A 20,902-nucleotide genomic window follows, 5' to 3' on the forward strand; every position below is an offset into this window, starting at 1 on the left:
CTACAAAAATACGTCGACGCGCGCGCAATGTGTGGACGCGTCACACTGTTTACATCTCGCATAATGGCATACGGCGAATGAAGAAGTTGCATTCTATCACAAACAGAGACCACTGTTATTAAAAGTATGAGAATACTTTAAACAGAGGACAAATAAAACGTCTCTTTGTTCCCTTTGCAAAACCGATATGGTGTACCACGGCAGCACAACTGCGATGAGCGAGCACCTCAGAGGAACATCTAGGCGCTCTCCGGTGTCTCCATGCAATTTAACTGGTTACCCTGTGATCTGGTGACCAACTTCCTGGTTCAGGTCTGATATTCTTGCGCTGCGGCATCCTGAAAAGTTGAGATGTTTTCAACTCGATGCGGTGCGAACGCGCCTGAGAAGAGAAAAAAAAAAAAAAAAAAAAGGGTGAACGGCCCCTTAAAAGACAGCGCCACGAGACAACAGTCACAAACCACCGAGCTACCCAGAATCAGCTCCAGATCTCTGGAAACCATGCTAAACCTTGCAGAACCATGACTACATTCTATGGTCACGATGCTAAAGAACATTTCATGACGTCTCAGACAATGGTAAATTTATTGCTACCGTGGTTTAATTATAAATGCTGTCATAAACTCATATTTACAATAGTAAAATAATTTTTGCCTCTTATTTTATACTGTAAAAAACTTCCTCCACATTGGTTGAAAATGAACAAAGGTTGAAAATGTTACTAACCTGTCTACTCTTCCCACAGTCAAGGAGGGGGAACTCAGGGCCCAGTGGTTAGAGAGTGGACTCCTAACCCTAGGGTCGTGGGTTCGAGTCACGGCCCGGCCATGCCATGACTGAGGTGTCCTTGAGCAGGGCACCGAACCCCCAGCTGCTCCCTGGGCACCGCAGCATAAATGGTTGCCTACTGCTCCGGGTGTGCGTTCACGGTGTGTGCGCGTTCACTGCCGTGTGTGCACTTGGATGGGTTAAATGCAGAGCTGCTTCCACAGGAGCCTTTTCCATATCTCCTCACTGCCGCAGCAGTGTCTGCTCCCGCAAAAGCCCCTTTCGTATCTCCTCACTGCCGCAGCAGTGCCTGCTCCCGCAGGAGCCTTTTCTGTACCTCCCTCATATATATATATATATATATATAAAAAAAAAAAAAAAAAAAAAAAAAAAGTCATCATGTTAAGCTATTTCACTGAAATAAGCTGTTCAGTTTTCACTGTAAGCGACGTGAATTTCAACAAGGGTTTATGATCAGCTTCGATTCCCCACATTCCCAGTCACATTAGCCTCTGCATAATTCGCCGTTCTCAAACATAATAAATTTTTAATTTAAAAGTCTCTCAGCAGACGCAGTAAATATTTATCCGTTTCCACTGTCCGTCCAGAGAGCACCAGTCTCTCAGCGGACGCAGTAAATATTTATTTGTTTCCACTGTCCCTCCAGTGAGCACGAGTCTCTCAACGGACGCAGTAAATATATATTCGTTTCCACTGCCCGTCCAGCGAGCACGAGTCTCTCAACGGACGCAGTAAATATTTATTCGTTTCCACTGCCCGTCCAGCGAGCACGAGTCTCTCAGCGGACGCAGTAAATATTTATTAGTTTCCACTGCCCGTCCAGCGAGCACGAGTCTCTCAGCGGACGCAGTAAATATTTATTAGTTTCCACTGCCCGTCCAGCGAGCACCAGTCTCTCAGCGGACGCAGTAAGTCCATCCAGCGAGCACGAGTCTCTCAGCGGACGCAATAAATATTTATTCATTTCCACTGCCCGTCCAGCGAGCACGAGTCTCTCAGCGGACGCAGTAAATATTTATTAGTTTCCACTGCCCGTCCAGCGAGCACCAGTCTCTCAGAGGACGCAGTAAATATTTATTCATTTCCACTGCCCGTCCAGCGAGCACCAGTCTCTCAGAGGACGCAGTAAATATTTATTCGTTTCCACTGCCCGTCCAGCGAGCACCAGTCTCTCAGAGGACGCAGTAAATATTTATTCGTTTCCACTGCCCGTCCAGCGAGCACGAGTCTCTCAGCGGACGCAGTAAATATTTATTCGTTTCCACTGTCCGTCCAGCGAGCACCAGTCTCTCAGAGGACGCAGTAAATATTTATTCGTTTCCACTGCCCGTCCAGCGAGCATGAGTCTCTCAGCGGACGCAGTTAATATTTATTCGTTTCCACTGCCCGTCCAGCGAGCACCAGTCTCTCAGCGGACGCAGTAAATATTCATCCGTTTCCACTGTCCGTCCAGTGAGCACGAGTCTCTCAGCGGACGCAGTAAATATTTATTCGTTTCCACTCTCCGTCCAGCGAGCACTAGTCTCTCAGCGGACGCAGTAAATATTTATTCGTTTCCACTCTCCTTCCAGCGAGCACTAGTCTCTCAGCGGACGCAGTTAATATTTATTCGTTTCCACTGCCCGTCCAGCGAGCACGAGTCTCTCAGCGGACGCAGTAAATATTCATCCGTTTCCACTGTCCGTCCAGTGAGCACGAGTCTCTCAGCGGACGCAGTAAATATTTATTCGTTTCCACTCTCCGTCCAGCGAGCACTAGTCTCTCAGCGGACGCAGTAAATATTTATTCATTTCCACTGTCCGTCCAGCGAGCCTCAGCATCCCAGCGGACCCAGTAAATATCTATTTGTTTCCTCTATCAGTCCGCGAGCACTAGTCTCACAGCGGATTCAATAAAATCCATTTTTCCACTGTTTGTCCAGCGAGCACTAGTCTCCCAGCGGACGCAGAAATATCCATTGATTTCCCTGTCCGTCCAGCGAGCACTAGTCTCTCAGCGCATGCAGTATGCATCCATCTCTTCCTGTTCTTCGTCCAGCAAGCCCAGTCTTCCAGCGGACGCAGGGACATAATTCGTCTCCCATATCTGTCCAGCGAGCCTCAGTCTCCCAGCGGACGCAGTAATATCTATTGGTTTTCCTCTGTCTGTCCAACGAGCACTAGTGTCTCAGCGGACGCAGTAAATACCTATTCATTCCTCTACCCGTCCAGCGAGCCTCAGTCTCCCAGTGGACGCAGTATGCATCCATCTCTTTCTGTTCTTCATCCAGCGAGCCAGTCTTCCAGCGGATGCAGGAATATAATTTGTTTCCTCTATCTGTCCAGCGAGCCTCAGCCTCCCAGCGGATACATTACGCATCTAGTCAATATATCATTACACCTCGCAGGCAGACGGTGGAGCCCGTCTTCCTGACATCGTAACTGCTTCTTCCTCAACTATTAACCAACAGGACCTGCCTGCTCCTCTACTTCTGCCAGAGGCAATGCGAGATCTCCTGGTCAAACGACCATACTTCTAAAAACGTCAGCCCGCCAAATCTCTGCGTTTTGGGGGGTTCGTAGTCCGGCGGCTGTCCTTTTGCTTTCTTGTTTTTGGGGGGAGTACTCTGGGTTCGGGCCACATCCCGAGCTCGGAGCCCTCCACCCGGACAGCACGCCAAATACGCATAAACTTACGGTATTAATATACGTAGATGTGAACTCGTGAAATGCTGTTTTATAACAAAGTTCGGGAGGAACAGTCGCAGTTCATTAATTACCTGATTAACACAAGTGGAGACCAATCAGTAATCAACTCATGACAAGGTATAAATAACAGCAGAACCTATCTCTGTTCATTGACGGTTTTCAGCATCCCTCCTCCACCCCATTTCTCCTCACTTATAGATCCATCTACTCTTACCACAACCGGGGGGAGTACTCTGGGTTCGGGCCACATCCCGAGCTCGGAGCCCTCCACCCGGACAGCACGCCAAATACGCATAAACTTACGGTATTAATATACGTAGATGTGAACTCGTGAAACCAACAAAGCTCAATTTAACCTAAATTAATGAGTTGCAGAGCAGAAGATACTTCTTTTAAAACATTAGAATATATTACAGATCCCAATTTGAACAGTATGTGTGAATGTTATAATATCATCACCAACATGTGACGTTTGTCTCTTCTGCTGCCCACTGCTGAACTTACATATTGAATTATTGTTCTTAATTTACCTGAACTCCGACAGCTTTTAAAAATAGTGCCTTTCAAACTGCGGTCTGTAGTGGAAGCTCCACCTACTGAAAACATATGTGCCCTTGGTCAAGACCAGCAAGGTCTTGGGGTTGATTCAGAACCAGGATTTTTAAAGTAGAAAAGTACAGCCTGGATCCCATTTGGGCTCCAGCTCTGGCACAGGCCCTGGTGGAAAAGCGGTATGAGCATTTCATTTTTGTGCTATTTTCCAAGTCTTCAGAAGCCATAAAATAGCTTTTAAATCAACTACTTTTTTCAAAATGTCTTAATTTTCTCCACAGATGAAATGTATACAGGTTTGGAATGTCATGTTGGTGTGGCATATTTACATTTACATGATGGGTATCGCATTTACAATTTGTAAGCATCGTGGAGGAAAATGACCGATAAGATCCAGAATGGTTCCACAGAAGCGGAAGATGAATAAATGAGGGATGGGTCATGACGCAATTGATAGAGTGATTCCAGAGAAAAACAGCTGCTGTTTCTGTGTTGGTGTACACTTACATACGCAGACGTCACATGCTACTACAGCCTATTCCCAGTGCAGGCTTGTCTTGTAGCCACTTCTTTGTTAAGGGACAGGAATACTTGGTACCATGTGAAACACCGTTTCCCACACACTGATGAGAAACAGAACACTTTCAAAGAACTTGGACAGAAGAGATGGTCTAGCAAGCTTTATCGTATGGTGTTCTTTATTTTGATAATCAAAAAGTCTTTACAAGTATAGATAATGCATCCTGGTGGAATTTAATCATCCACCAGGGGGCAGCACCACAATCCACTTTACGCTTCCGCTCACTGTCTATTCAGCAGAGGTTTATCAGATTGTAGCAAGCTAGCACACATTTCCCCAGTAGGCAAGCTCACACATGGCCCGCATGGAGTGTGTCACTTTTGTATGATGGTGTGTTTGTGCTTCACACCCAGATGTCCAGCTGTCATGTGTGTCGAGGTGTTAGCCTGCAGGGGGTGCAGGCTGAGCCGCGCTCTCATGCAATCTGCCTTCCACACCTCTCATCAAAACACGCCGAGAACAGTATGAAAGTGTGTCCACATGGGAAAAGTAAAGAAGGGAACCCTGTTATTGATTGATTTTTTTTGGGGGGGGGGGGGGGGTTATATTCAATTATTAGCACTTGTATCCAAAGAGACTTCGAAATGAGCAACACAAATTATTTATCATAAGGAGGAAATAATGTGTTGGCAATAAAGTTTAAAACGTAGTCCAGAATAGTACAATTTATTACAGTGTATCTGAAAATAAGTCATATGTAAATTATTTAGGGTTTAAATTAAATTATTATTAAATTATAAAATTATTTAGTTTGTAAACTTAAATATTTCATATATACACACACATCCACATACATACAACTGTAAAATGTATACACCCGCAATTTTATACAAGTTTGACAGAAAAAAAGTACATGCAGGCACACACACATGTACATATACAGTTGTGAAAATAGGTAGTATAATAATTTGAATTATATATATATATATATATATATATATATATATATATATATATATATATATATATATATATATATATATATATATATATATATATAACATGTAAATGAACGCAGCTTTATTATCAAATAACCCTGCTTCTCTTTGACCCGTCCACTGAGCAGTGGAAGACGTCCTAATCTAAACACACTAATGTACGTCCTGTTTCACACTCTTGTATTGACACAGGAGGGAGAGCTTCGAGTCTGCACATCGTTCATCTTCATTTGCTTTAGCACGCACCCCAACCCTTTCGCACTTTTTAACACAAATCTCTCCCAAAACAAGCTGACGCATCATGCTAGTCCATTTGCGCAGCTGAAGTTAACACCTCTGCTGACAGTGTGGGAAGGTAGCAGTAAAAGATTTGGGTCTGTAGTGAACATACCCTTAGTGGCTTTTTGGTCACCCAAATGTGAAGTCAACGGCTGTGCTGTTTTGTGTACGCTGGGAAAAATAGAGAAAGCAGCTTTTGTTAAGCAGGATTCGAGTCAGTTTCTGGTTCACACCAGTGAAGCTTTTTGATTTATCACACCTCCAATACACAGACATCCACCAGTGCACTGTGGCTCCTTCAGCCCTGATTGATATTGTAATTGATCACCCCCCCATGCTAATGAGTGGGTGATAATGGCTCAGTTTCTCATCAGACAGATCTATCAAAACAAAGCAAGTATGCCTGTACTTTACACCCTTCATGTAACTCACAGACATACATAAACCAATCCACATTGCAAATAGAAACGGACTTTCTATCACTCACCATAAAGCTGGACTGTTCATTTTATCTTAAAACTTTAAATGTAAACTAGGGAATATGGGAGGTTTGCTTGGTTAGTTTGTTTTAAGGTCCAAAATTTTTAAATTAGGGTTTTTGAGAGAGAAAACTAGTTTATGAAAATGATTATTTAATAAACAAGATTTTACGTAAGGTTTAGAAGCTCTCTTGCTTTATAGACCGTGACATGTTTTGTTAATACATTTCTGATTTGGTAACATCTAGTAGACTAAATCTTGCTTTGTTGATTTGAGGTTGCAGAGATAGCCAGGTTTTCTCAGACTTTGTTTCTTCAGATTCTTTTACATATCCCCTCCTCCGTCATTGGTGAGTTTATACACTGACTCCGCCCCTTTCAAAACTCTATATATGAGCACTCCCTACCCCTCACATCCCTAGAACAAAGTTAGAGATTGTTAGAGCACATACACTGAGAGTGTGTTTAGTATTTAGAAAGCTCCGCTCAGGCGGACAATCACGAGTTGGCGGGGGGCAGTTTTAGACCCCTTGTGTTAAATCATATATTTATTTAAGAATCACTTGTGGATTATTGCCGACCCTTGGAAATAACAGAAACCAACCAGTGGATTTTATTGAAAGAAATGGTGGCTTACGATGAACCTTGTGTGGTACCTATCAAACGGACTTTACAGAAGATAGACTACCAGAACCAGACTTACAAAGAACTAGAGGTAAGACCCAAAGGCGATTAATCACAAATTCGGTCCTTTTGTTTGCTTTGCTCCCCGTCTTGCCTGATAAAAACATTTGAGTGCCCTTCACTGTCTTTATCAGCGAAGTCAGAACCTTGCCCTGTTGTTATCTCATACACACACTTGTCTGTGTGTACGAGAAGTAAGGCACAGGTGTGTTTCTCAAGGGTGAGACTTGAGTGAGTGATCTGCAAATCAACAAGGCTAAAGGCTTCTTACCTTTAGTCATAGAGTTACTGGTTTACCCTTTAACTTTTTTTTTAAATGGTCTTTGTCGGTTTGTCATTGTGGTGGCAAAAATGTGTGAGAGCATGCAGAGATGAAGAACATTCCAACTGTCTGAAAGCAATCACAGCCCCTAGCTCATGTGTGTTAGAGCACTGTTCTTATTATTTAGAAATGCATTTAAGACCCAGAAAGACGCCTTTATCGCACTACTCTTTTCAGCGGGATTCTGTTCCTGTTTGCGGTTTCACCTCGGATTCGGAAGTGGCCACAGAAATGTTTTAGTTGTCGGGAAGGCGAAAGCAGAAGTAGCAAATTATGAATGAATCAGGAGATTTTTAGGACGTTGTGGCTCAAGGCTGAGGCACAGTTCTTTAAATACAATTTGGTTCTCCTCATTCATTTTTTTTAATTACAGATTTTGTTTGACTCCCAGGTAGACATTTGCATGGCTTGCCAGCAAGAAATTAGATTGAATCTGTCCATTATATGGATATTGAGGAATGAACAGTAAAAACAAATACCATAGACTTATCCTTTTTAGTGACAGCTAAGAATAACAAAATATTTAATGTACCAATAAAATATTTTGCATGTTAAGAATAAAAAAAGACAATATTATATTACTCATCATATTACAAAACATTATGTTTTCCTTTATTTTGGGGGGGCATTTCTAATGGAAAGTATTATCAAATTTAGCCAATTTCTAGTGACAATTTTGTCCCCAATATAAATTGAAGCAAGCACATTCACACATTTCTAAACAGCAGTAGTCTAAAACATTGGTTCCTGTGGGGGAGGCTTCCCCCTGCTATGTTCTCCCAATTCAACTGCCAGGGGGTCCCCAAGACTCAACACAACCAGACATAGCCACACCATCAGTCTGTCTATCTGCCTACATGTTGCTCTTTCCACTAGATAATCTACAATTTCTAAAAAGGGAGAGAGAGCCGGAGTGTTTATTATTGCAGGGTTTCCCTAAACAGCAGGAAGAGTGCAATGGGCAGCAACAACACTGATTATTTGTTTTGAGCCAATGACAGCTCACACAGGCACTGCTGTGCTCATTTGAATTCAATTTTTAGCCAGACTGCTTCCTCTAGGTCAATCTCCCCAACATCTTGTGTTTTTGGCCACCGGTAGAGAAGGTTCAGATGTGGTCTTCATGTTTACTTGCATATGTTACAGCAAAGGAAGGGTGGGTAGGCGGATCTGGGTGGTCAAGTCCAGTTGGGCTTGGGCCACAGTTGCAGTTCCTGCTAAAATGAGGTTGTAGATCTGCTCGGCAGCTGTCTCCGCTGGTCAGTGGAATGGTTCCTTGGTTTTGCTTTGCCAAGATGAGAACAACACATCCTTTTAATATGTATATACTTTCAGCAGCTGGGAAACAATCCAGTATTGGAAAATCTATTGAAATGTGCATATTTAAAAAGTGCAAGCACATAGTGCTTTTTGTTCCAACTGTTTGAAAGATGCAAACACTATTTTGATGACAAAGCGCACATTGTTCCAGGAATGGTAGGAGAATTTTTCAGTCAGATTTCTAGAGTGTAGGATCAATGTCTCAGACCTCATTTGCTTTGACCCCCCCAGTCATTATGGATATAGGGTTTGAGATTGCTCACCTCCCCCTCTTCCAGGGGCTTCAGGTGTGTCGATCTCTCTCACGCAAGGGCTACAGGGCCTGCCTCAACACGAAGCCATAAACCGTTCTAAATAGAAGAAAGGAGGGAGAGCAGCAGGGTAGAGGGGAGTGGAGTGCACCTTGTTTAAAGACCTGGGTCAAATTTGTAACTCCCCGTGGTGGTCCATATGACCCACATAAATACACACAACCAACAGCTCTTAAACTTCTCCTTGAGAGAGCAAATTTATGTCTGTTAAGTGAACAACCACCCTGATCAGGGGGCCTGTTTGCTATAGTTAGGCTATGATGTTGAGTGTGTGGGTCATCAGAGTGGGACAGCTGACTGGAGTCTCCTACATTCCAGTCATACCTCTTAAAACCTTGGGCTCCAGGGTCGCAGTCAGAAAGAGGTCTTTGTTCGTGTTTGTATTTATAATGTTTATTTATTTATTTATTTTTTGCTGAGGGGTCAATCTCACATGACTGGCATAACAGCTGCTCACTCCAGAGGCTGGAGTTTCCGCCTAGCTGTCTGTCGCCCAGGAAACACCAATCATCCTGACCTCCTTTTCACCCCTTCACACCCGCAAATAGTGGAGTGTGTATACAGTGACTCTTACGATAGCCTCGGTTTACATGAAGCAGCAACTTGTGCTCTATTCTTGATTTTAGCCTTCTCCTGTTGGCAGTTGTGCAGTTAATTAAGCACTAAGGAATCTGTCGTGATCAGTAGGGGGATGGTTAAGTTTTAACGTTTATTTCCATCCTTGTGTTTCATAGGAACCTTGTACTAAGCGTGTGCGGCCTCTCGGCCGAGTGACCTCGCTGGCGAACCTCATCTCTCCCGTAAAGAGTGGGGCCGTCCGACGCTTCGGCCAGACCCTCCAGGCCTCGTTTCGGGGTGACGGGCGGTCTCCGGGCGTGCCCCAGCAGAAACCCTGCAGCAAGGCCGCGGCTCCTACGCCACCCAAGCGACGCAACAGCACACTCTGGTCTGAGACCCTGGATGTTCATCAGAAAGGAACCTTTTCCTCCAAAGAGATTAAGAGACAAGAGGTGAGTACAGTCGGCGCTATGGAATCCAGACAGCACTGAGAAACCCAGACTATTAAATCCACTTTCAGTCCCCCTGCCAGACACTACTGAATCAGGGCTGTGTGACTTATTAAACCTAAAGGGCCTGGGGCTTGGAAAGCGCCCTGTTCTTCCTCTCACTCTACCTCTCAGTCTGGCTGGTTTTTTTTGCCGTGTGTTCTTGGCACACAGTCCGGCTCAGAGTCAGACGTACAGTGCTAACACAGACTGGCCAGTCTGACACACAAAGCCTTCACCTCTCATCCACAGCTAGAGCTAGCAATCAGACATTACAGCAAACTGTGAGCCCCTCAAATATTTCCCACCAAACAGAGGAATCAGATTTGTAGGGGCTTGACTAAAAATATCCCAAAGAAATGATTGGTTATGAATGTGATCCTTTTGTCTTTCCAGGCTATTTTTGAGCTGTCTCGAGGTGAACATGACCTGATTGAAGACCTGAAATTAGCCCGAAAGGTATGTCCATTTCAATGTTTTTTGCTAGAACATTCAAAACAAACAGACTAAAAAAGCTCTTTTGCTGTGCTTTGAGTCAGATACGTTGGCTCGCTTCCCTCCTCCATTTATAGCCAAAAATGTCTCTCTGTAAAATTAGACGCTGCTGTTATTTACTCATTTTCTAATTTTTTGTGTCCAGGCTTACCATGACCCAATGCTAAAACTTTCCATCATGACCGAGGAGGAGTTGACAGCCATCTTTGGAGACTTGGATGCTTATATTCCTCTTCATGAAGGTGAATATTGTACACAATATCTTGTTTATTTTAGAATATATGATGACAAATAGTGCTAACTTATTCTTTACCCAATCAGATCTTCTCGCTCAGTTGGCGAAGGCTACTGGCCCAGATGGCACAGTGGGACAGATCGGCAAGATTGTTGTGGACTGGGTAAATATCTCTCTCTCTTTATAGTCTTTTCGTTATTAGGAAAGACACATTAGCTGTTGAGCATCATTAGATTGTTAAGACTAACTCTCGCTTTCCTCCGCAGCTGCCACGGTTAAATGCGTACAGGGCATATTGCAGTAAGCAGCTGGCCGCCAAAGCCTTGCTTGACCAGAAGAAACAGGACCCAAGAGTTCAGGACTTCTTACAGCGCTGCCTTGAGTCACCTTTCAGCAGGAAACTAGACTTGTGGAGCTTCTTAGACATCCCTCGCTCACGACTGGTCAAATACCCCCTTCTTCTGAAAGAGATTTTAAGACACACACCACCAGATCACCCAGACACAGCAAGCCTTGAGCAGGCGGTAAGTACGAACACAAATCTAGCAACCGTAGGCTTTCAGCTGGAGTCATTTAGGTGACATTTGGTGTTAATGCTGCCTTTCTTTCTTGTCTCCAGATAAGCATCATTCAGGCCGTGTTGGCTGACATAAACATGAAGAAAGGAGAGTCCGAGTGTCAATACTATATCGATAAGCTGGAATATTTGGATGACAGACAGAAAGACCCTCACATAGAGCAGTGCAAGAGCCTGCTTTGCCATGGGGAGCTTCGCAACAAAAGTGGCACGGTGAGTTTTTTGCTTTTTGTCTTTAAAACACATGACAGGGGAATAATTGAGAGCACCAGGAGAGAACATTTTAATACTTGCAAATCAGTCCAACATTCAGAAACAAAATGTCAATAACCTGATCTCTCTTTTTCCTTTGCCCTCTTTATAGAAGTTGCATGTGTTCCTCTTCACGGAGGTTCTGGTCTTGACCCGGCCTGTGACGCGGAATGATCGCCATTGTTTCCAGGTGTACCGCCAGCCAATCCCAGTGCAGGATCTCGTATTGGAAGACCTGCAGGACGGAGACGTCCGCGTGGGTGGCTCATTCCGAGGGGCTTTTAGTAATGGTGATAAAGGTAAGGCTTATGATTCTCAACACCAAGCTGATCACACATTTTCATTTTTTGTTTCCGTTTGCTCATTGGAATATATTTTTTCTCTTTAGCCAAGAACATCTTCCGGGTACGCTTCCAGGACCCATCTCAGGGCCAGTCCCATACACTGCAGGTCAATGACGTCTTCCACAAGCAGCAATGGCTCAACTGCCTCCGCACTGCCATATCGAGCCAGAAAGATTCGCCACTCCTCGAGGACGAATCCTTGTCCACCCCTGCAAGTAATGACGTTTGCACCAAACGGCACTCATCCACCATCATCCATATGGAAGAGACCGATGAGAACTGTCCACGGGCCGCGGCCTCCGCCCCTTCCTCCCCCAGCTCAGAGGAGCCCCCGAGTCCCACACCCTCTGTAACCTCCACCCTCTCCTCGTCCTCTTCATCATCTTCAATTTCCACCCACTTCCAGCCCCACAAATCCAAAAAGGACAAGCGTTCAATCTGTTCATTGGGTAAGAGGAAGGAGACCATGGTGTAAAGACTGAACTATCCCAGGGTGCACATGGAGTGGCACCGTGCGGAGGACTTGTATTTATGTGTGTGTATGGACTGTGTGTTTCTACAGCAGTGTTTCTGTGTTACTGTCCACAATGGCAGCTACTATTACCAGTCCCTCCCCCGAAAACCCTCCCAGGTCCACGTGGGCCGCACCAGTACCAGAAAGACAGTATTTGTGAGGCGACTGTGTGGATCTCAAGGGATTGAAGACACATCCCGCACACTTTTAATCACCATGCTGATTTGTGTGAAAGCGCAAGATCACACATCTAGTCTTGTTTACTGTTAGTTTGGTAATACTTTTATTTTATTAATATTGATTTGTTTTTTGTGATTTTAAAAAGTTTACTTTTTTTTTTATAAGATATTTACTGTAGCTCTTTTTTGTTTTTATTATAAGCACTGTGTTTAGCTTTTAGAAGGGGAGAATACCCACTGATTAAAAAAAGATGAAATATCCAAAGCAATGAATAATTTGTAAAAGACTGATTCATAGCTCTACTGGAAGGCAAGTCTTACAAGTACATTCCCATGAAACAGGTGTTTTATCAGCTCCATTTTATATTTAAATCAGATTGTATAATTATTTATCTGGACACAATTGTTTTGTAGCAATATGATTTTAAACTGTCCAAATGGAAAATTTGCTATTTTGTTCATGCAAAAAAAATCAAACCTGAGCCGTATGTTTTCCACCCCTGAAAATGATGGATGAATATTTCAATGTAGCATCTTGCATGGAGCTTTACTTGTCGAGTCCTGCCTGTATTATCATGAGGGCCCAGTGCTTGTACATGCTTGTCAAAGCAGAAAGTTGATGTAGAAACGGACTGTTGGGTAGAAGAAAAGTTGAATGTTTAATGAGGGCTTGAGAAATGTTGATGTGAGATTTAGAAGGAACTTTGGAATAGAGTTGGAGACAACTAGATGGACTTGATGACTGGCGCTACTATTAGCAACCATTCATTGGCAGTGGTTTGCTGTTATTTTTATTTCCGTAGTGTCTTCATGAAGTAGAAAGGTTTGATACACTGGTTTAAAAACCAAGGTGTTGTTTTGAGAAGGAAAATGAAAGTAGGTTTAGAAGAAATTAACAGTTAAAGAAGGTTAAAGTATGTTATGACTACTGTAAATGTTTGTAAATTAGAAGAAAGGATGTACATTATTGAGAAGGACTGCGGTGCCTTGTGTGTACAGTATGTGGTGTAAAAATCAACTATTAAAAGAACAATAAAGTCTGTGTAAGATTTGCATCTGACAACTGAGTTCCCTCTCTTCTTCTGATGTAAATTGCTGTTCTACATTACAACCCATTAAACCCATTAAAGTTTTCCAAAGGCATTTGCGAGACATTACTAAACCTAAACTTACATGCCGATTGCCGAAGCTATCTTGAAATTGTTTCCATAAATACCAAGGAGACAGGCATTCGATAAACATACAGCCACAAATTCACCCATACGCAAGTTAATTAGTCAAAGTACTTCTGTGTTTTTCTCCGCTGACAATGAAACACTTAAAAGCGCTTTAAACAAATCCCCTAATGTGGGCCACGTGCCCAAATCATCTTCCATTTTTAGCATTTGGATGATTTTTCTACTCTGAATCTGTCTCTTATCCAGCTCCACTGCCCTAAACCCCCTCTCCATTTTCATCTACAACTTGGAAGCTGCATAAAGTAAGACTGTATTAAACAAATACCTTCATTTATCTCCGTGAACCCCTTCACTGATGTCATTTGCCTGTGGTAATCTGTTCAGTGGGAGGCCCAAAACAAATGGGCTGTCAGGAGTTACTTAGCACATCCGCTGACGCGCTTTGGAGTCTGGATTCAAATAACACACAATCGCTTTGTTTGTCTGACGGTCAATCAGAGAGCTTGTGTGTGAACGTTGACGACGGGTCTAAAGAATGAGATCGGTTCTTTAAAGCTAATCTCAACCAGTGAGTCCATGGATCGATTTTACGCACATTAAGTCATTTGGCTCTTGCATGCTCAAAATGGCCTTTCTGTGCTTGGCAAGGCCGCTTTTTAGTGAGTTCAGGTTTTATGGAGAAATTGCCTCATGTCTGCTTTTTAGGGATAAAGGAATTCTCCAAATGTTCGTTCATTTTCCCTGAGGAGGCTGCCTGCTGTTGCGGATTTACTTTATTAAACACTATTAATGTAGACACGTCAGTGAAGGGGCGTGAGTATTTATGAGCGAGTCGGGTTATCATAAAGAGGGTCTGTTTTGTGAAGCAACACTACATTGTTCCTCACTGTAAGGGAGGACACACACAGTATTTATTGAGTCTACACTGAAGTCAAACAAACAGATGATGGTCAGTTTACAACTGTGAACAGACCAAACATTTTCCAGTAATTGAGTCTATCCAGAAGGGGTTTGGGAGAGGTTGACCTTTTCATAAAACCATTCTTAATATAACAACGTTTAGATCTAAGTTTGTGTGCGAAAACAACCTGATATTACACTAACGAAGACCTTGAAGAGCGCTACATGTCGTCTAAACAACCACTTGAACAGTCGCTGAATTAGCGCCTACCCCCTTAAGTCTCTAAACAAATGTAAGGACTCATGGCTCCAGGGTAAATCATGGTTACATAAGTGAATGTGTCTTCACTGTGTGATTGGGGTTATGTAACATTTGACAAAGACTAACAGAGCTGTAATCTTTCAATAAGAAGCTAATGGGTCAACATCTTTATATTGTTATGGATAGTGATGGAGCCAGACCTACAAACCTTGGGTGTAATAGATCTTTGGTTTGGAAATCAGATCTTGGTGGTGTTTTCAATGATATAGTCAAATGGTAAACTGATAATTTTATGATGATCTCAAAGCATTGAAATTGCTTATGTTCATAGCATCAACATTATTATCCTAAAGCTATAGCAGAACGACAAAGGCTAATGTTTGGAAATTGTTTTTTTGTTTGTTTCTGAAACCTGAAAAAAGGGAGTTGAAACATATTATAGATGCAGAAAGGCATCAAGGAACATCTAAATTAACAGTTAGTATCATATCTGTAAACATTATTGTGACATTACATATATTACTGTTTTTATCTGTAATTTGAGTTAAAGACTGACTGACGTAAGCTTGCGTGCACTCAGATACCCACTCTGGCACACTTGAATGGTTAAAAGAACATGACTTCATTCACCCAGAGGTGCTACAGAGAAAAACAGCTTGATACACAAAACCGTAGCTTCTGAGCTTAAACTGGCAACTGATGTCAACCTATTAATGCTGTGAATCACACTTCTTATTTAATCATCCTTCCTGTTGCTTATACATTAAATTGTTCACATGCTAGATTTCAATTTCGTCTGTCTTTTCAAAGTCCTTATAAAAGGCAAGTAAGTCACATCTTGGATCATTGTACAGGCAGCTACATGAATGAATGCATGTATGCATGAAAATGAAAAGTTGAAAGTTAAATTAGAAATAAATAAATAAATACACACACACACACACACACACACACACACACACACACACACAGGTAATCCTGTTTTTATACAGCACAAACACTATATTCTTACTCTCACCCTACTCATCACACAAAATGTTCAGCATTTTTAGATAAAAAAAAAAAAAAAAGTCACAATATACAAATATTAATATCCTTGTTGGGACATTGTTCAGGCCACATAACAGGGAATATCCAATGCTATCTCACGACCAATTCGTACGTATTTTACGAGGTGGCTTATTTGTACGAATTTGTACAACCTCACTCGTATGATTTTATACGATCCCAGTGACTGTGAGGTTTAGGGCGGGGTTAGGTGTAGGTCATTCGTACAAATTCATATGAATTGTGCAACTCGTAAAATACGTACGATTTGGCAACAATCGTACAAATTCATACGAATAAGCCACCTTGTGAAAAATGTACGAATTGCCGTGAGATCAGGTTGGAATATCAGGAACACACACACACACACACACACAACATAGCTCTGGGTACTTTGGCTTACAGGCCATTAAGTGATTGGGAATTTCAAACATCACTGGTGTCAGTAGGGCTTCACTTAATCACACCCTTCTGTAATCCAAAATTGCTAAATAAGCCATTCTTGTCAATCAACTAATGTTATCCAAGACAGATAATGGTATTTGAATGAATTATTCCCAAATATCACTTATTGCATAATTTATGATATTTGTTAAAGGCTATGATGCCATACAATTTGCAAAATTTTTAGTTTATGCAAGAGGATCTATTCCTGACAGGAGTTACAGCTAAACTATGAGTCAGTTCTGTCAGCGAGGCGGACACAGTTCCAGGGGATCTACCAATTTCAGTTCTCGCTCTTCATGGGTGATTGCGACATACTACATTTCCATCAGTATGAATTGTGTAGTTATGTATAAAATTACATTTATACATTTAGTATACACTTCTGCTGGTCTTTCATGCTGCACTACATGATTTCCATTTTTACATTTCCATTTCCATTTAATCCTTTAGCAGACGCTTTTATCCAAAGCGACTTACAAATGAGAACCATAGAAACAGTCAGGTCAACGAGAAAAAGATTTTTATGATTTTATGAAAACTGTAAAGACGTGGCTTTGGTTTGGGCTGGCCCTTTGGCCTAAAGTTGTGTTTTCATCCACCATCAGTTAAAAACATGAGGATGAATGAGGATAAACCTTCTATGTTTGTACACAAACACTCAGTGTTCCATCTGGAATGACAAAATGCGCACGTAGCCCTCGACTTACACGCTATCTACCTCAAATGTTACCTTTGCCTTAAGTGCCTTACATAGATTTTGCCTACATCTGCTAGCGATTCTACAGACTTGCAAGACTTTGTGTAGAGCCTTATCTTTTGGTAAGAGTTACATAAACGCACTCATTGGAAAAAAAACTAAATGAGGCAACATCTGTGCTGTATTTCATATTGATCTTCACTGCTAACAGTGTCCATTTCATTTTCCATTTTACACAAATAGATTGTACAGTACGTCTTATTCACGGTCCCTTCATTTACTGATGAAATAAATGACGAAATATCTTTTTCATCATTACTTTCCTTCATTATGTTCCTCCCAAAGTTCATTCAGATTTTGAAAATTAAGGTAGCTGAACAACAGAAAACCCTTTCACATGTATATCTTTGTATTCTTTGTAGAAAGAGTTTGATGTAAACAGTTTGTGTCAGTTTTATGATTATGTAAGTGCACATGCAAGGGCTTGCAGTGGCATCAGCTCATAAACTACAGACATTTAGCACTTCTTAAAATGTACTTCTGTCACACAAAAAGGCCATAAAACAGACCAAAGCTTTTAGACAGACCAAAAAGATTCGACTGAAACTATGATCATTGCCAGACCACCATTGCAAATCCATAGTGGGTCTCTCTCAATTCACAGAATCTAAAAATAAAATAGTCATCAATTATGCAAGATCTTGAGCAGATTGAGATAAAGAGGCAAACTTAAAACAGAGATGTTGAGATTGTAATTGTTTGGAGAGGAGGGTGACACAGGGCCCTGGGTGGAGTCGGACAGCGAGATCTGTTGATTGAACCAGGCCCAAATCAAACACACACAGCACTGGGGGGGTCTGTTTTCCCTGTAATATCATTCTCTCTTCCTGTTGAAACAGATTTAGAGCTTTAAACAGTGTTGAAGACCCTGCTCTATTGTTCTCCTATGACCTCAGCATCCACCGACTCCAATCTGTCTGTGCAGAGGGCCCAGAGGGCCTACAAAATACGGGAAAATGAAGAGAATCTTGCAGCTTTACACAATCAGGGAATTTTTCTACGTCAGATAGCAACCTCAAAGGGATCTTTCCCTTTCTGTCTATTAGAAATGGTTCTAACGATATGAAGGTGTGTTACACAAGTGGTCCAGAGCCTCTTCCAGGCCAGCACTCTCAGTCAGTCTCATGGAAAACATCAAAGAGAGAAGAATCAGTCCTGAAGCTCAAATTATGTGTTCCTGACACGAGTGCAGAACAAAGACAAGACTGAACAGATCTCAGCAATGCCATCAGGTGCTCATTTCTCTCTAACTGGTTACCATAGTGGCTTTTTATATGCTCTTGTCTAGCATTATCTGCATTTCCTTCCTTTCTTTAAAAAAATAAAAATGATACATTCAGAGTATCTTCCAGCATCTTTCAAATCCCTAAAATTACTATTGAAACTATTGTTATAATTTTAGTTTTAATCAAACTCCCAACCAGCTTGACAGAGCAGCATTAAACAGCACTAAACAATCTGTTTGTCTGACCAATGGAAGAACGCAACTGAAATAATTTACTTTTGCTGTATTCCATTTTTATGATACTAGCAGTACAGAAATTATCTTAGTTTTATGTTCACTTTAAGTGAAAATCTCTTTAGGTGTAATTTTAGTTTTGAATATCTAGTGAAAAAATAAATTAGTTTTATATTAGCATTTTGCCATTAGTTAAATAATGCATAAACAACTTAAATTAACTTAAAATCAGTGCAAATAAATAAATAAATTGTTCTTGTTTGGAATTAATCCAGAAGCTTGCATCCCGGACCGACACTTTGACCTGAACTTCCTTCATCATGACAACCTTCTCATAAACTCAAATGTAAACCCAGGACTTAAAACTTAAAACTAGGATGTTTGGTCACTTGGCCATTTAACCATTTCTTATATAAAGGTGACAAAGCAAGGATTTCAAACTCTTGGAGGCCAAGTGGTGTTTTCATCCCGGCTCAGTTGACCAGTCATGATAAATGTAAGTGTTTTAACAACCACAATATTAGTCAACATTAGTTAATGGCACATTTATAGTTATGCATGCATGAACAGACCTCAGAGTTGCAAACTTGTATTTTCCTCATTCCTAGCATACTGCTCTGCATTTAGCGGATTAATTACAACTGAGATTGTGTTCCTTGAGAACAGAAATATATTATTTGAAGATCAGTGTTAAAATAACTCCTTATTCCCTTTAAAGTCCATTTAGAATTCACACATCTAATTTGCCTACTGATATGATTACAGAGTGAGAGTAATGTTACTTCCAAGAACTAAGGGTCTAGTGTGTAATAAGATGATGTCATTTGATATGTTAACAGGTGTTGGGCAGAATATTGCAAATCCACTGTCTTCCAAGATAATTAAAGGTCACACTAAATTGTCAGTGTGGACTCATCTGCTACTATTGCTTGTGTTTGTGTGAAGGTGAGTGTTGTGTCTGTTGAGGCTGCGGTCAGTCATTTATCTATGCGGAACTGCAGAGTCATCTTCTGTGCTCTGAAATGCTTTAGCCATGCAGCAGGGATTCTCAGTTAAACCTCCCACCATGAATTGCCGGGAAAGCAGATAAGATTCATAATTCTTCTGTCCATGAATCAGTGACCACAGCAGAGCAAACTGGTCAAAGAACACAGAGATGGTCAAAGAAAACCAACAGAGACAGAACAAGAGTTATCAACCAGGACAGACAGTGGAGGTCTGAGAGAGGTTAGAAGAGGGCAAATCAAGCCACAGTCAATTGAACAGTCACTAAAAGAATGAATCTAATAACATAATTTAATAATTTATTTCTGGGACAATTGAATTTTTGCTAAGGAGCCTTCATATTGCTTGGAGATCGACTACACTTCAAGTGGCTTTAAATCTATGGCAGATTCATTTGAATGGATATGCTTTTGAAAGGCACATGTTTCAAAAGGACTAACAACTGAAAATACATAGAGCAAAAACCAAGCCTTGAGGTCAAAAGAACTATCGGTAGAGCTCAGGAGACAGAACTGCTTCAAGCCACATATCTGGGAAAGAGTTCAGCAAAAATTCTGCTGCAGTGAAGCTCCACAGAAGCATGTAGCCTCTATTTTCAATAATGGAAGAAGTTCGGAAACACTATAAGCTGATGATCACTCTAGTTGAGCTCCATGATCATAAGTGGAGATAGGAGAAACCCACAGAAGGACAAACATCACTGCAACACTCCACTGATCTGGTCTTTATGCTGGTGTGGCCAAACTCATTCCTCGCTTCAGGTAAGACACATGAAAACACACATTTTTTTTTTTTTGCAACAAAGCACTTAAAGAACTCTCAGAGTGTGAGAAACTAAATTCTCTGGTTAGATGAACTGCAATTCCAAGCATCATATTTGGATGAAACTAGGCACTGCTTATGTCCACAGTAGGATCCCAAAAGAAGAGTGTGGCAGTGGCAGCCTCATGCTGAGGGGCTGTTTTTCAGAGGCCGGGACTGAGGGAGTCGTCAGAAAAGAAGTAAAGCTCAACACAGCAAAATATAGCGATAGCCTTAATGAAAACCCAGTCCAGAGCATTCAGAACCTCAGACTGGGCAGAAGGTTTACCTTCCAGCTGGACAAAGACCCCAAGAACACAGCATGAGTGGCTTATAGACAACTCTGTCAATGTCCTTGAGTGGCCACAACCTGAGAGTGAACCCAATCAAACAATTCTGTAGAAACCTGAAAATGTCTGCCAACCCCTATTCAAGCTGACAGAGCTTGAAAGGTAAGGAGAAT

At 41.7% G+C, this 20,902-nt stretch overlaps 1 protein-coding gene across 3 annotated transcripts in view; it reads left to right on the plus strand.

Annotated features, from left to right (window-relative positions):
• Nucleotides 1-13,643, plus strand: part of LOC113047813 (neuroepithelial cell-transforming gene 1 protein-like) — a 32,853-nt gene extending 19,210 nt beyond the window's left edge. For 2 of the 3 annotated variants that reach the window (XM_026209117.1, XM_026209118.1), the window contains exons 4-11: nucleotides 9,676-9,951; nucleotides 10,384-10,446; nucleotides 10,628-10,724; nucleotides 10,804-10,880; nucleotides 10,984-11,241; nucleotides 11,337-11,507; nucleotides 11,659-11,845; nucleotides 11,935-13,643. In XM_026209117.1, coding sequence (XP_026064902.1) covers nucleotides 9,676-9,951; nucleotides 10,384-10,446; nucleotides 10,628-10,724; nucleotides 10,804-10,880; nucleotides 10,984-11,241; nucleotides 11,337-11,507; nucleotides 11,659-11,845; nucleotides 11,935-12,365 — 1,560 coding nt within the window. In that variant the 3' untranslated portion in view covers nucleotides 12,366-13,643. Of the gene's footprint in view, nucleotides 1-6,714; nucleotides 7,020-9,675; nucleotides 9,952-10,383; nucleotides 10,447-10,627; nucleotides 10,725-10,803; nucleotides 10,881-10,983; nucleotides 11,242-11,336; nucleotides 11,508-11,658; nucleotides 11,846-11,934 lie in introns of those variants that run through there. The other variant, XM_026209119.1, reaches the window with a different exon arrangement.
• Nucleotides 13,644-20,902: the final 7,259 nt, after the last annotated feature.

The sequence above is a fragment of the Carassius auratus genome, chromosome 29, assembly GCF_003368295.1.
Source record: "Carassius auratus strain Wakin chromosome 29, ASM336829v1, whole genome shotgun sequence".
NCBI lineage: Eukaryota > Metazoa > Chordata > Actinopteri > Cypriniformes > Cyprinidae > Carassius > Carassius auratus.